The sequence below is a fragment of the Protopterus annectens genome, chromosome 12.part0, assembly GCF_019279795.1.
Source record: "Protopterus annectens isolate FY-2018-M chromosome 12.part0, PAN1.0, whole genome shotgun sequence".
NCBI lineage: Eukaryota > Metazoa > Chordata > Ceratodontiformes > Protopteridae > Protopterus > Protopterus annectens.
The window spans coordinates 380,076,222-380,091,167 of record NC_056746.1 but is presented as its reverse complement, the minus strand read 5'-3'; the positions used below and the strand labels follow the sequence as shown (position 1 = coordinate 380,091,167).

At 42.9% G+C, this 14,946-nt stretch overlaps 1 protein-coding gene across 1 annotated transcript in view; it reads right to left on the bottom strand.

The window, feature by feature from the left end:
• FBXL18 (F-box and leucine rich repeat protein 18) overlaps positions 1-14,946 on the bottom strand; it is a 908,463-nt gene that overhangs the window by 714,907 nt on the left and 178,610 nt on the right. Inside the window, exon 3 of the mRNA XM_044089478.1 lies at positions 12,808-13,026. Coding sequence (XP_043945413.1) covers positions 12,808-13,026 — 219 coding nt within the window. The remainder of the gene's footprint in view (positions 1-12,807; positions 13,027-14,946) is intronic.

Genomic DNA, 14,946 nt, shown 5'->3' with positions numbered 1-14,946 from the left:
CCCACCAGGGGCAGCAATATCCTAGACCTGGTCATTACCAACATGGGCAACCGGTGTTCCACATCAGAGGTCAATTCCTCGTTGGTCAGATCCGACCACAAGCAAATCACCCTAGACATCCACATCCCAGCCCCACCCCCCATTAGGGAAACCACCGTAAACAATTTCTCCAAAGCCAACTTCACACTTAAGACAGAAGTGGCAAACTTCACGACACTCATGCTTTCGGACAACAGAGATACGACTGCTGAATCCTACACAATTGCACTTTATAAGCACATGGATCATGCAATCCCTAACAGAACCAAGATGCTATCCTTCAAAAAAAGGAAGCCAATTTGGTGGTCCCCTGCTATAAACAAACTCTACAACAGAAGAAAGAAACTGTTGCAAAAAAAGAGTAAAATCCCATGATTGGATCAGTAAGAAGCTGAGATAACTCATAAAATCCCCCAAAGCTAGTTACAAAAACAAAATTGCCACTGATTCTAAAGACAACCACAAAGCATTCTATAGCTATGTCAAGAATCTCAATGGCAACACTCAGATCTGCTCTGAGTTACAGCACAATGGCACTAAATATACAGAACCAACTGATATTGCCAACATCCTGGCAGATAGGTACAGTGCTAACTTTACCCCTCTCTCATCCCCTAAAGGGCCCATCTCTATACTGGAAAAATGCAAAGTACCTGTAATCATGGCTGCACAGGTAAAAAAACACACTCTCTAAAGCCAAGAACACAGCATCCATGGGACCTGACAAGATCCCAGGCTGCGTTCTACATAAACTACGGAACGAACTGGCACCCCATCTAAGTACCATGTTCAATCATAGCCTCACCTCAGGCTTTCTGCCCACTGAATGGCACACAGCAACGGTTATCCCACTCCACAAAGGAGGAGCCACCACGGACCCCGGGAACTACAGCCCCATTAGCTTGACGAGTCTGGTCTGCAAGGCTATGGAGCGTATCATCATGGAACTTATAAACAATGACATTGGTAATCTCCAAACTCTGGACCCTACCCAGTTCGGGTTTGTAAAAGGCAGATCATGTCTCATAAACCTGATAGACTTCTTTGAAGCGGTCACCAAAGCTGTAGATGAGGGTACGATGGTACACACAGCCTATCTAGATCTCGCCAAGGCTTTCAACACCATCCCCCACTCTGGAATTATAGACAAACTCAATAACTAGGTATAAATCCCTATGTCACAAGATGGGTTGCCAACTGGCTCACTAACTGAACCCACACTGTGAAATTAGCAGACTCTAAATCCAACTTCAGACCAGTGACAAGTGGAGTACCACAGGGTTCAGTCCTAGGTCCTCTCCTGTTTGGTATCTACTTCTCTGAAGTACAGACTAACACAGAAGGTCTTTGGCTAACAAAGTTTGCAGATGACTGCAAACTAGGAGCCATAATCAAATCTCCTAACAATGTGGACATCCTACAAAACTGCCTCACTGAGACAGATGCCTGGTGTCAAAGCCATGGCCTCAAGCTCAATGCTAAAAAGTGCATTGTCATTCCTTTTGGTATAAGCTCTGTACCCATGAACTATCACATAGGCGGTAGTCTACTTAACACCGGAAGTGTGATAAGAGACCTTGGGACACAGGTGGACAGTAGTCTCTCCTTTGATAATCACATCGCCACAGTAGGCAGGAAATCCTTCTACATGGCACACCTCATAACAAAAGGTTGCTCATCCAGGAAAAAAGAGGTCATTGTTCCTCTCTACTCAACACTCATTAGACCCATTATAGAGTACAATGCCCCTTTTGGTATGTACCTCACAAGACATCTACAACAACTGGAAAGGCCACAGAAATACCTCACAAAGAAGATTACTGGCCACAAACAGATGCCCTATGCAGACCGCCTAAAAAAACTCCAGCTTTACTCTGTCTCATATCGCCTACTCAGAGGCAATCTCTACCTAACATACAAAGCTATGTCAAACCCAGAGCTGTTGGACATGCCCCATGTAAAGAAATCCCAATCTCTCCGAGCTACATGCTCTAGGGACCTAAACCTTGTCACCACAATAAACAGAACATGATGGAGGGATAGATTCCTATCTCAGAGATTTCCCATACTCTGGAACAAACTACCTATCTATATCAAACAAAGCTCCTCATTAGCGCTCTTCAAGAAAAATCTTGATGATTGAATGGGAGATAGGAAATTCACCCCGGGGATCACTTCTGTGGCTCTGCTTGACAAGGGCACAAGAAAATAATTTTCTTGGGTGGCAAAAGCCAGGGTATCGTTTGGCAAGGCTTATATAGGCCCTAGGGCCAACAGCCTAGTACCGACCTACCTATGAACCTATTAGAAGAGAATGCCATAAACAATTGGTCAGTTTTCCTAAAGTGTTTCATTCTGTATAAACAGAAATGTAGCTGCCTATGCACATCAAGAAAGTGAAGTATATATTCCTCTTTATTAGAATGATTTAGAAACAATACTGGCACCTGGATAGATAGACTGATACTTGACTCCGTAACTACGTTGGGCATTAAACAAGGGTTGGCTCTCAAAGACACCCTTGTCCTTATGAAAGATAATGTATGGATGTTTTGAAGAAAGGGACTGCAGCTCAGATATTCTTCTTACAGAAGTTATAGCAACAAGGAAGGCGGTTTTCCAAGACAAAAATGTTATATCGCTAGAGTCAGAAGGTTTGAAAGGCTTTTCAGTCAGACACTGAAGAGCCATAGTCAGGTCCCAAGGTGGGTGTGACACCCCTGCACTGGCCCAGTAATCAAGGAGTCTCAATCCTCACTACTAGCACCAGTGAGGGACGTAGACATTGGGAGGGTGACATGTACACACACAGTAAAGAACAATTTCCCTTAAGAGTACACAGAGATCACAGTCAGTCTGGGGCTGGTTTCTCCCTCTTTCTCCAGATCCCCAATAAGACGCCCCACTGGCACAGCTATAGAGTTGAGTCCTTAGCCAGGGTTCCAAGCCAAGTCCTCCCAGCACACTCTCTGTCCAACCAGTGCTTAGTGTCCCTGCCCAAGTAGCTGACACACACACACACACACACACACACACACACACACACACACACACACACACACTTTGAGATTTGACTGATACACAAGCACACACCTGAGAAAGGCTGGCAGAGGTTTACTAGCTAGGCCCCCTTCTGCCCAGACCATAAGGTAGTTAGTACTGCCACCAGAACCCCTTATCAGCTACTTTAAGGCCCTTCCCAAAGGATGACCAATTCTACTGTGTAATATTACCATTATCCAAAATGGTAACTGTTACCAACAGCAAGGCTATTGGAGTGGCTTATACATTGTCACCAAACACATATGCAAGTATTTTAAGAGCTTAAATATCCCTAACCAAACCAGCCACAATTAAAATGTTTAAATATATTTAATAAACAATAAAAGAACAAGACAATACTCAATAACTCAACACAGTGACTACAGAGTTAGGAAATATTTTAAAACAACATTGCAGGACAGTTTCACATAAACACAGAACACATCTAAACTAATCTTACTAAATTACTATCTATCTCTAAAACAGATTACTGTAATCTAGTATTTACTATTAGCAAGGCAGAAGTGCTGATGAGAGGATGTTTCTAGGTCCAAAGGCAAATACAAAAGCCCCAATTCTCTGACAGAGTTCCCAACTTAATATCAAAACATTACTTCTGGGTCAGCTGGATGACATTACTATTTGTCATCTGCCTCCAGTTTCCAACCTAAACAGATATTTTTGGTTCCAGACAATAGGAAAAACTCTAGTTTTAGACTGTGTCTGGCTTGCTGCACTGAAACTAACTTTTATAGCACATCGTAAAACACTTTTAACTTATTTTCCTGAAGTTTTGCAAGTTAACTCTGTATGTTCCAACTTCTGCTACTAATATAGTTTATATACATTTCTGTTCTTTTCCAGTAGGGTACAATGTGGTTACATTCTTTAAGCTCAGTACATAACATACAGTTCAACACACACTTCTGCACCAGTAGTTTAATATCCACATAACATATAGTTCTCTTACATTGTAAGACAAGCCTATGGATCATATCAATATTCACAAATGACATATGATTTTTTTACAAAATTCCAGATAGCTGGGCTGGCAGTGTAACATTTCTATATAAACCACATTAATATTTTCAACTGACATATAATTATTTACAAAATTCAAGCTAGCTGGGCTCGCAGCATTTCTGTTTGTCATTGGGGGGATTGTCTTTAATTGGTGGCCTAAGTAGAAACACTCCTTTCATAAACACCTTACAAAACCTGGACGTAAAAAACTATTCCTTTCCCAAGTGAAAATTTCAGGTTGCGATCAACTGCAGTTTAATGGTGGAAATAAATAGCTCCTTCCTACAACAGCGAAGACAGAAAGGGCAGAATGTCTGGCACCGAAGCCAAAAAGGGACCAATATTCAGCTTGGAAGCCCAGACTGAAAATATTTTCCACTTATTGTTATAAATTTTTTTTTCATAGAAGGCTTCAGAGAAGCAAGGATAATCTCTCTTACTGGTGAAGACATCCTGGACTTCCACAGAATCATTGGAAGTGGAGTAACCAAGCAGATAGTCTCCAGGATCAAAGATTGGGTATTTGAAGACCCCAGAGATAGAAGAGCAGATACCCGAGGTGAGACCATAGGAAGGGGAACCACACATGCCAAGGCCAGAAGGGGGCAATGAAAATTAGAGAACTCTTCATCTTGCTACCTTTCTGTAAAAATTCTGAATCAATGGAATGGGAGGATAAGCATACAGGACACCTGGAGGCCAGGCGTGGACCAGAGAATCCCTCGGGGCTTCCCCATTTGGGAGGGATCAGAGCAAAATACTTGTTCATAGGTTCATAGGTAGGCAATAGGCTATCTGCCCTAGGGCATTTATAAGCCTAGCCAGAATTTGTTGGCTTTCGCCCCCCTTTTTGACTAGATTCCTGATCCTCTGTCCAGCAGGGCCATAGAAGTGATCCCAGGAGCAAATTTACGATTACCCATCCACTCGGTAAGATTTCTCTTGAAGAGGGTCAGTGGAGGGGCTCTGCCTAATATGGACTGGGATTCTATTCCAGAGCATGGGAAGCCTTTGGGATATGAATCTATCTCTCCAGCATGTCCTATTTATTGTTGTGTTAAGGTTTAAATCACTGGAGCGTGTAGCTCTAGTGGATTTGGTTTTCTTGAGGTGGAGCATCTCGAACAATTCCGGGTTGGACATGGCCTTGTATGTCAGGCAGAGATCACCTCTGAGTAGGCAGTAAGCAACTGAGTAGAGCTGGAGTTTCTTTAGTTGACCAGCATAGGGCAACTGTTTGAGGCCCACAATCCTCTTGGTGAGGTATTTTTAAGGTCTCTCCAGCTGTTGCACGTGTCTGGTAAGGTACATCCCAAATGGAGCGTTGTACTCAATTATAGGCCTGATAAGTGATGAGTAGAGGGGCACAATGACCTCTCTTGATCTAGATGTGAACCCTTTTGTGATTAGGTGGGATATATAGAAGGTCTTTCTAACCACTTTGGCAATGTGATTGTCAAAACAGAGGTTACTATCTACTTGGGTCCCCAGATCCCTGATTACTTCTTCCGTAATTCGTGGATTTCCTCCTATATGGTAGTTTGTGGGCGCTTTGTTTTTCCCAAAGGGGATGACTATACATTTTTTTGCATTTAGCTTGAGGCCATGGTTCTGACACCAGGTATCAGTCTCCGCAAGGCCTTTCTGTAGGATGCTTGTGTCAGCCAGAGTGTCAATTATGGCTCCCAGTTTGCAGTCATCTGCGTACTTGGTCAGCCACAGTCCTCCCGTGTTTTGTATATACTTCTCTGAGGTACAGGCAAACAAGAGTGGTCCCAGGACTGATCCCTGTGGGACGCCACTTGTGACTGGTTTAGAGTCGGACATGGCACCCGCAACTCTGACCATGTGAGTTCTATCCCTGAGCCAGTTTGCAACACATCTTGTGACGTATGGGTTGATTTTTAAGCTGGTAAGCTTATTTATGATACCTGAGTGGGGTATTGTGTTGAAGGCCTTAGCGAGGTCTAGGTAGGCTGTGTGGACTACCTTTCCCTCATCTAAGTCTTTGGTAACTGTTTCAAAGAAATCAACTAGGTTTAAGAGGCAAGATCTGTCCTTAACAAAGCCGAATTGGGTGGGGTCCAATGTTTGGAGGTTCCCAATGTCTTTGTTAATGAGATCCATGATGATGCACTCCATAGCCTTGCAGACTAGGCTAGTCAGGCTTATAGGGTGATAGTTCCCGGGATCCGTTGTGGCGCCACCTTTGTGGAGCAGGATCACTGTTGCTGTGTGCCATTCTTTGGGTACATAACCTGTGGTAAGGCTGAGTTGGAACAGTGAATTCATGTGAGGGTTTAGTTTGTTTTGGAGCTCGTGTAAGACGCAGCCCGGGATACCATCTGGTCCCATTGATGCTGTGTTTTTACTTTGGAGAAGGCTGCATTCACCTGTGTGTCTGTGATGTCTGGGGGACTGCATTCTTCTGGGATAGACAGAGGCCCTTTTGGGGGGGGGGTGAAGTTTGCACTGAACCTGTTCGCCAGGATGTTGGCAATGTCTGTGGGTTCAGTGTATTTTGTGCCATTATGCACCAACTCAGAGCAGATATGTGCTGCCACCCAGATTTTTCACGTAGCTAAAGAACGTCTTGTGATTATAGAGTCTTTGGTGATTTTTCTTTCGAAGCTGGCCTTTGATGATTTTATGAGGGATCAAAGTTTCTTACTGGTAATGATCAAGGATGCCTTCCCTTTATGGGATTTTGCCTTGTCATGTAACAGCTTCCTCCTTCTGTTGTATAGCTTGTTTATAGCGGGGTCCACCAGACTGGCCTCCTGTTCTTGGAGGAGTGAGTCTTTGTTTTACTTGGGATGGCACGATCCATGCATTCCTGTAGGTACTCATAGAGTGCATTTGTAAAGGATTCTGTGGTTTGGGTACCATTTTCCTTTAGCCCGGGGGCTTTAAAACTTTCCACCTCGGTCTTGAGAAGTGTGAAGTTTGCTTCTGAGAAATTTTTCACAGTGGTTTTCTTTGCTGGGGGTGGGGTCGGGATGTGGATGTCCATTGTGATAAGTTTATGGTCTGATCTTACCAATGAGGGATTTACCTCTGGAGTGGAACATTGAGTCCCCATGTTGGTGATGACCAAGTCCAATATGTTGTCCCCTCTTGTGGGAGTGGTGACCAGTTGTTCCATAGCATTTGAGTTTATAAACTCCAGGAACAGTTAGGCAAAAGAGTTGGGACTTAAGTAGTTTTCCCAGTCAATGTTTGGGTAGTTGAAATCCCCCAATATCATTGTGTTTGGTGAGAACTTCATATTCTCCAGTGTTCTCAGGAATGCAGAGTGGGGTTTCCTGAGACAAGGTGAGTGATCTGTAGCAGGCTATAAAATGCCACTAACCTGGAGGTGTGGGTATCCTTGATGAAAATGGATACTCCCCCGCCTTTAGTAGTCTGGTCCGAGTTCTGGGGCCGAAAACAATGGTATGAGTTGAATCCTGGTAGTACTGGGGTGCTCTCTGGAGCCTTGAACCAGGTTTCTGTTACTGCATAGATATCGATTTTCTCCATACTGAGGAGTGCCTCGAGTGCACGCATCTTGAGGTTTAGACTTCTGGCGTTGAGTAGCATTACCCTTAGCTTTTTGTTTCTGGTATTGTCTATGGAGGTGGGTTTGTCTTTTGGGCTTTGCCTAAAAAAGGCACTATGGGGGTGGCAAGAGCCTTAGCCAGTATTTGAAAGCCCAAAGGTGACATGTGCAAGCCGTCCCTGGCGAAGCAATGTGGCTTGTCTAGCATGTCATCCCAGGCTGACAGACACTGGATCACCTCTGAATGACACAAATAGCTTAGCCAATTGTTAAAATTGATCATTTTGTCTTTATACTGCGGCATCATTCTTGGTGAGGGCAATATGCTACTCAGGGTCAGGGTCATACCAGCCTGGGCTACATGATCAGAGAGCTCCTCTATGTCTCTTTTCATGTAGTCCAGGGAGGTACGTCTCAGGTCATTCACCACAACATGGACAATGACAGAGTCATATTTGTACCTGCTGTGGAGTGACCTGAGTGCCCGTGTTATGTGGCGGATCCTGGCTCCCGACAGGCAGCTTACAGTGACCTTCTCCTTGTTCAGTCTGGTGAGTGGGACGTCAGTGTGCCTGACTATAGAGTCTCCAATTTCTAGTGTATTAGGTGTGTTACTTAGCCTTAGGGGCTGCAACTGTGTGGCACACTGACTTCGTGAAGTATGTAATATGTATAAGTTGTTGTGGGGTGGTGGTTGCTTGGGTGTCTGCTTTAGAGGTCTCTGCTGCTTTGGCAGATTTTTATTTAGAGCCTCCGAGTATGTTTTTGTGATTTTATGTGTCTTGTTTGCTGGTGCGTTTGGTCTATGTGAGACTGGTTTTGTGGTGTGAGTGGTTTCCTTCTCCTCCTGACTGAGTGTGCCAGTCTTGGATTGAGAGAGCTCGGCCTCCAGTTTGGCTGTATAGTTGCATCTCTCACAATTATTTGAGTTTGTTGGAAGAAGGAGAGGGTTGTCTGTGTACATAAGGCAATTGTAACATTGCCGCAAGATTCCCAGATTCACTAGCTGGACTGGAGAGTATGCCTGAAACTGTGCTTTGGACATGCCTGGATAGTTTAAGGAAATGGCTTATTGACTGACTGGAATGGACGAATAGGGAAACTTGTACTTCTGGATAGTATCAGGGGGTGTAGTGCTAAAATTTGTTAGTGCTTACTGAGAAATTTGAGCAAGTGCTGGGCTGTAGAATGAAGGTTGAGTGCTCTGAGAGTTTGACTAGTTCTAAGGGAAAAATTGAAGAGCAGACTTTGTGGAGCCGGGAATTGTTTAAAACTGCTTAAACGACGTTGTGTGATGCGCAAAATCGCGCTAACGCTGGTTTTAAAGCATGGAACTTGAAAGAGCTAGGAATTAGCCCAAAACGGCCAATAAACAACTAGTTTCTGGGCTAATACCACTCCTCCAGGGACAGATAGGCTGCTCAAAGCTCCCCACTCTCACTGGTGAACAGAGAAGCTTCCTCCTATCCAAGTAAGGATATGAGCAACACAGGAGCTTGTACTAAAGCCCAGAATTCAGCAAAAACCTGAACTCAGGACTATTCTAGCTCAGAAAAGGCGGGAAACAAGGATATATATATATATATATATATATATATATATATATATATATATATATTTTTTTTTTTTTTTTGAAACAGTAACAGATAAACAGGAAAACACAGTAAATGCTTTGCACAGGCTAGCACACTTGAGTGAGCAACCTAAAACAGTTAAATTAAACAACAAAAACAACTTTTAAAGTGTAGGTAAGCATAAAATGCAATAACAAGCTTTTTAAAGTAGTAGAACAGTTACAAACTAGCTTTTCGGTGAGAAGAAGAAGTCGCTAATTCACAGGCAGTAAAAGAATACTTTACCTGGTAGCAGTCACTCTTTTTCGTCACTCTGCTGCTAGCACCACTCTGCAGGACCACAAGGAGCTTTGCTGAGTCGGAAACAAGCGCAAAACCGCTCTAAAGCGGGTTTTAAAGCAGGGGACTTGAAAGAGCTAGGACATAGCCCAAAACGGCCAATAAACAACTAGTTTCTGGGCTGAGACCACTCCTCCAGGGACAGATAGGCTGCTCAAAGCTCCCCACTCTCACTGGTGATCAGAGAAGCTTCCTCCTATCCAAGTAAGGATATGGGCAACACAGGAACTTGCACTAAAGCCCAGAATTCAGCAAAATCCTGAACTCAGGACTATTCTAGCTCAGAAAAGGCGTGAAACAAAGACTTTTTTTTGTTTTTTGTTTTTTTTGAAACAGTAACAGATATCAACAGGAAAACACAGTAAATGCTTTCCACAGGATAGCACACTTGAGTGGGCAGACTAAAACAGTTAAATTAAACAGCAAAAACAACTTTTAAAGTGCAGGTAAGCAAAAAAATGCAATAACAAACTTTTTAAAGTAGTAGAGCAGTTACAAACTCACTTTTCAGTGAGAATAAGCAGTCGGCAGTAAAAGAATACTTTATCTGGTAGCAGTCACTCTTTTTTTTCACTCTGCTGCTAGCACCACTCTGCAGGACCACGAGGAGCTTTGCTGAGTCGGAAACGGGGAGATGAATAGGTCACAGCAAGGTTGACCCCACTAAAAGAACATCTGATTTGCTGACTGACTTAGGTGACAAGTGAGGTGGACCGCCCTCATCTCCAGAATATTTATATGCAACTTGGTCTCTACAGGGGACCATGAGCCATGGACTGTTCTTCCCTGAAAATGCCTCCCTCCAACCCCATCAAGGAAGTGTCCATGGTCATCATGGCTGAGGGGGGAGGAGGGAGGGAAAAGTGTCTGTCTCAAAGTAAATTCTCAGAAGTGAGCTACCACTGCAGGTGTTTTCTGCAAATGTACATCAACCTGATTGGCTCTGACAACAGGTGATAAAGGCTGGACCACTGAACTAATAGGGTTCATTGTAGAACCCTCGTATGACACCTTGCCAAGGAAATAAGCAAAATTGCTGCTGACATGGATCTCAGTGCCCTCAGAACTAAACACGCTGGAGGGGCGGAGTGGTCTAGAATTTCTTGCACCTGTTTTCTCAACATGCAGACTTTGTGTGGGGGTAATGCCACCATCTCTATGACGGTGTTGAACAGTGTTCCAATGAACTCTAAATTTTGAGTTGGAGTCAAATTTGACTTCTGAAGATTGAACACCCAAGACATTGGAAATTTGCAGAAGACAGTCCTTGGTCTGCAATAGTCGATGCCTTGTGGATGCAGTAAGGCGCCAGTCATCCAAGTATGGAAACACTTGGAATCCTTGCAGTCTAAAATGAGCCACAACCACTGCCATGTCCTTGGTAAACACACCCAGGGGCTGTTGTGAGTCCAACGTTCAAGGCTCTGAATTGGTAATGATTGGCCCCCAGCGAGAAGCACAAGTGTCTCCTCGACAGTCTGTCTATTTTGATATGATAGTACGCGTCCTGGAGATCCACAGAACACATCCACTCATCTTTGCACAGAAGCGGTAATATGGATTGAATCCTAACCATCCGAAACCTGGACCTCTGAACATTCAGGTTCAATTTGCTTAGATCCAGAATTGGACATAGGTCCCCCATCTTCTATGGCACCAAAAAGAAGCATAAGTAAGTTCTGGATTCTCTTTGTTCGGTTGGGACCTGTTGGACAGCTGTATTTTTTAGAAGCTTTTGAACTTCTATTAGAGCTAGTTCCCTCTGATTTGGTGGAAAGTCAGGGAGGCTGCTCCTGAGTTCAGGAAGAGGAAGGGAAAAAAGAATGAAATAGCCCCTGGATATTATATTTAGCACCAGAAATCATTTATGTTTGTCCAGGTGCAATGAAAGACAGCCCCCGAATGCCTCCACGGCACAGCAGTCGGGCAATGCTTCAGGAGTGCTGACAGGGCTTGTCAGAGAATGGCTCTCTGAAGCCCTGACTTTGCAGACTTCCTCTGCCTCTAGGCTGACTCCTTCCACTGAATCCTCTTCCCTTCACTTATCTTCCAAAAGTCACTCGAGAGCTACGGACTATGTCTGTGCTTTTCTGCAGCAAACAAGATCTGAGGGGTTTGAAAGAAGTGAGGAATTATGCGAGCGGGAGGAGCTCGAGGCTCAGATCATAGTCTTGTGATGTTTGGCCACATCGGATCCAAGGTTGGATCCTATGACCCAGAAGTGAATAATAATGAAAAGGACATAATCAGATCTGGAGTTGAGTCCTCATGCACTGTGCATTGTGGTTAAAGAGGAGGGGCTAGAATGGACTACCAAAGTTTTGGGAGCCAGGCTGACTATGTACCTGGTAGCCTTTGTCCTACAGGTGAATGATATGGCACTACCAATGTCAGAGCTGTCAAATTTTGCAATGGCTGTCAACATACAGAAATCACAGACTGGTCTGCTCCACTTACAGAAATTTTTTTAGTCACAGACAGAAATATGGACAATAGCCAAGTTTTTAGTGCTGGCATATGGTGTGTGTGTGTGTGTGTGTGTGTGTGTGTGTGTGTGTGTGTGTGTGTGTGTGTGTGTGTGTGTGTATATATATATATATATATATATGCACAAACAAAGGTAAAAATGTCAGTGGACACAGACACAGTAACAAAATATCTGGATGGGGATAAACTTCCACTGTGGACAACAAAATTACTGTTAAATATAAACAGAAAAATGTTTTATCAGTTTTCAACTGATAATCCAAAATGACACAGACTTTTTTTTTCAGTTGAAAATTACTCAGTTTCACTGCAAGCAAAAGTGAGACAAGAGCATGGAACATACTCCCTTTTAATTTCATAGGCAAGCTGATGGTAACAAAATTATACAAAAAAGTGGTGGAAGTGTTATATTTGCTTGGGCAGCCCTGAAGAGTTGTTAAGGCTTTCTATTGTGACATTAACAGCAGCAAAATACTTTTTTTCTTAACCAAATGAGCAAACAATTTACTCACAGTAAAACCAAATGCAGGTAGAAAAGTACTATCTGTGCAGTTTAATGCTATGTTCTTATTTAACACCACGTATTCATTAATCCACAATGAATGAACAGCAGCTGAGTATACAAGCTCTACATACGGTTCATTTTTTGTACTATCAACATATTCACATCTGGATTCTCGCCTAACTTGAAAGAAAATGCTTTAAAAATAAATATTAACTCATAAAAGATAAAAATGAAAAATGTAAACATGCTTCAGCTACCTCTGTATTATGGACCGCTGAAGATTTCGGCATGCTGTCAATGATTCTCCTGTAAACATGTGGCACATAATAACATTCTGACAGCAGTCCATAAATGACATCACAGCATCAAACTGAAAAGTTCCATTTCTTGAGATGATGCAGACACGCTGTAGGGCAGAGCAATGACTTAAAGCTTGAAAGAACAACGCATTTGCAGTAAAATAGGGCTGCTCAAGTCTGTGAATAGAAAAAAAAGGAGAGGTACTTAGAAGTCACACAAAGAACAGCTCCATTCTAACAAGATAAGGCTAAGATTAAGACTCAGCAAACATGAACTTGCGTCTTCTTGTAAAAGTTCCGGCACAGTACCAGAAAGTTACTACTGATGACTACAAATGAAGCTAATCAACTGCTGGTGAAGGTATCTTATAAAGGCCGATGTATCTTTTTAAATGTGTCAAACTCACTTAAACTATCTTTTCTTCCGTATGCAGCTTTTAGACCCTGTAAAAGATATGAATGGATTGGATGACCCAACAATTTCAAAGCATTAACCAAGAAATACAATTGTGTGAGATATGCACCATAACAGCAAATGACTGAGGTGTACTTACCTTGACATTGCTGATAGGATTACACAGCTCACTATATGTACAGTTCTTCTGGCCAAGTCTTTTCATCAGAAAGAAACAGATACAGCATGTTGGCTGTAACTAGATGCAAACACAACTCAACCCCTATGAGCTTAGACTGTCATAACTGAAAAGTTCCAAAAATAAAGCACCCTAATTTCCATCAAACACAGACCCATAAAGAACCCCGAAACAGGGCTCTGTCCAGTTAATTTATCCCTCCCCCCAATTACGATGATATATACAGAACTCTCTCTCTCTGGCAAAGAAAACACCACACTGTTACGGTGTGCAAAGCAATGCTCCATTACGATACAGGTCTGAATGAATTCCAGTACTGTGCACAGACCAAGATATGTCATGTAAGATAGCCATCATACTTATATTACAACCAGATCCAATTCTAGTCTAGCATATTGCTGACATGACCAAACACAAGTAAGGCAAGGATGCAAAGGTTTCTATCACCATTCGCAAAACACAGCCACCACACACAGTTTTTCTGCAATTATAACCTTATTCAAAAGGGTAATCGCCTGTACTATTAAGGTGAGTAAACCAGATGCCTAACAAGGCTGAACAGCTACAATACTCCAGATCTTGCTTTTTTCCCACTTTTCTGAGAGTTAAAAAAGTTCAGTTACAGGCTTGCTGTTCCTGAACTATTTGAAAGTTTCTGTGAGGCCATTTTTGCTTGGGCTAAAGGAAAGTCTCTCTGTTGATTGGTGGCAGTGAATAACATTGAGCAGCTTCCCTGCCCCCCGTAGAGGTGGTTACTGACTTGAAACTGTAGTTTTATTGGCCACTAGGGGTCATTTCCAAAACTCCTTCATCTTCCTCTCTTAAAACCTAGTTGCCTCGTGGTTTGGGTGTCTTTTCAGGCTTGTTGGCTGTTGGTGAAGCCCCCTCCAAGAGGAAAAAACGCTGAGAGAAGAAGGGAGCCACTTTTGAGATTTTAAGTATTTTTTCTCTGTTTATTTGCTAAGTTTTCTGCATAGCTGCCTAGCTTGAGCATTTGCTGGCTTGTTAAACTTGATTTCTGTATTAGTAGCTGTATTTAGAGCACAACCAAAAGCTGTTTGCTGAATTTCCTGTTTGCACTTAATTTTAAATCGTTTTTTTCTTAAAACTTGCATATTTTCTGTCCTTGACCTAGCACTCTTGTGTGGGGTCATTTACTGCACTGTTATAACTTGATATTACTTGTGAACCTCTGCTATCTCTGAAAAAACAAAAACAAAAAAAATCTTGCTTTTTTCCCACTTTTCTGAGAGTTAAAATAGTTCAGTTACAGGCTTGCTGTTCCTGAACTATTTGAAAGTTTCTGTGAGGCCATTTTTGCTTGGGCTAAAGGAAAGTCTCTCTGTTTATCAGTGGCAGTGAATAACATTGAGCAGCTTCCCTGCCCCCGTAGAGGTGGTTACTGACTTGAAACTGTAGTTTTATTGTCCATTTTGGGTCTATTCCTGCTTCTTTCCAGCCCCTGCTATCAAGCACGCTTTAACGTGCTTTAGCGCGGAGTTGC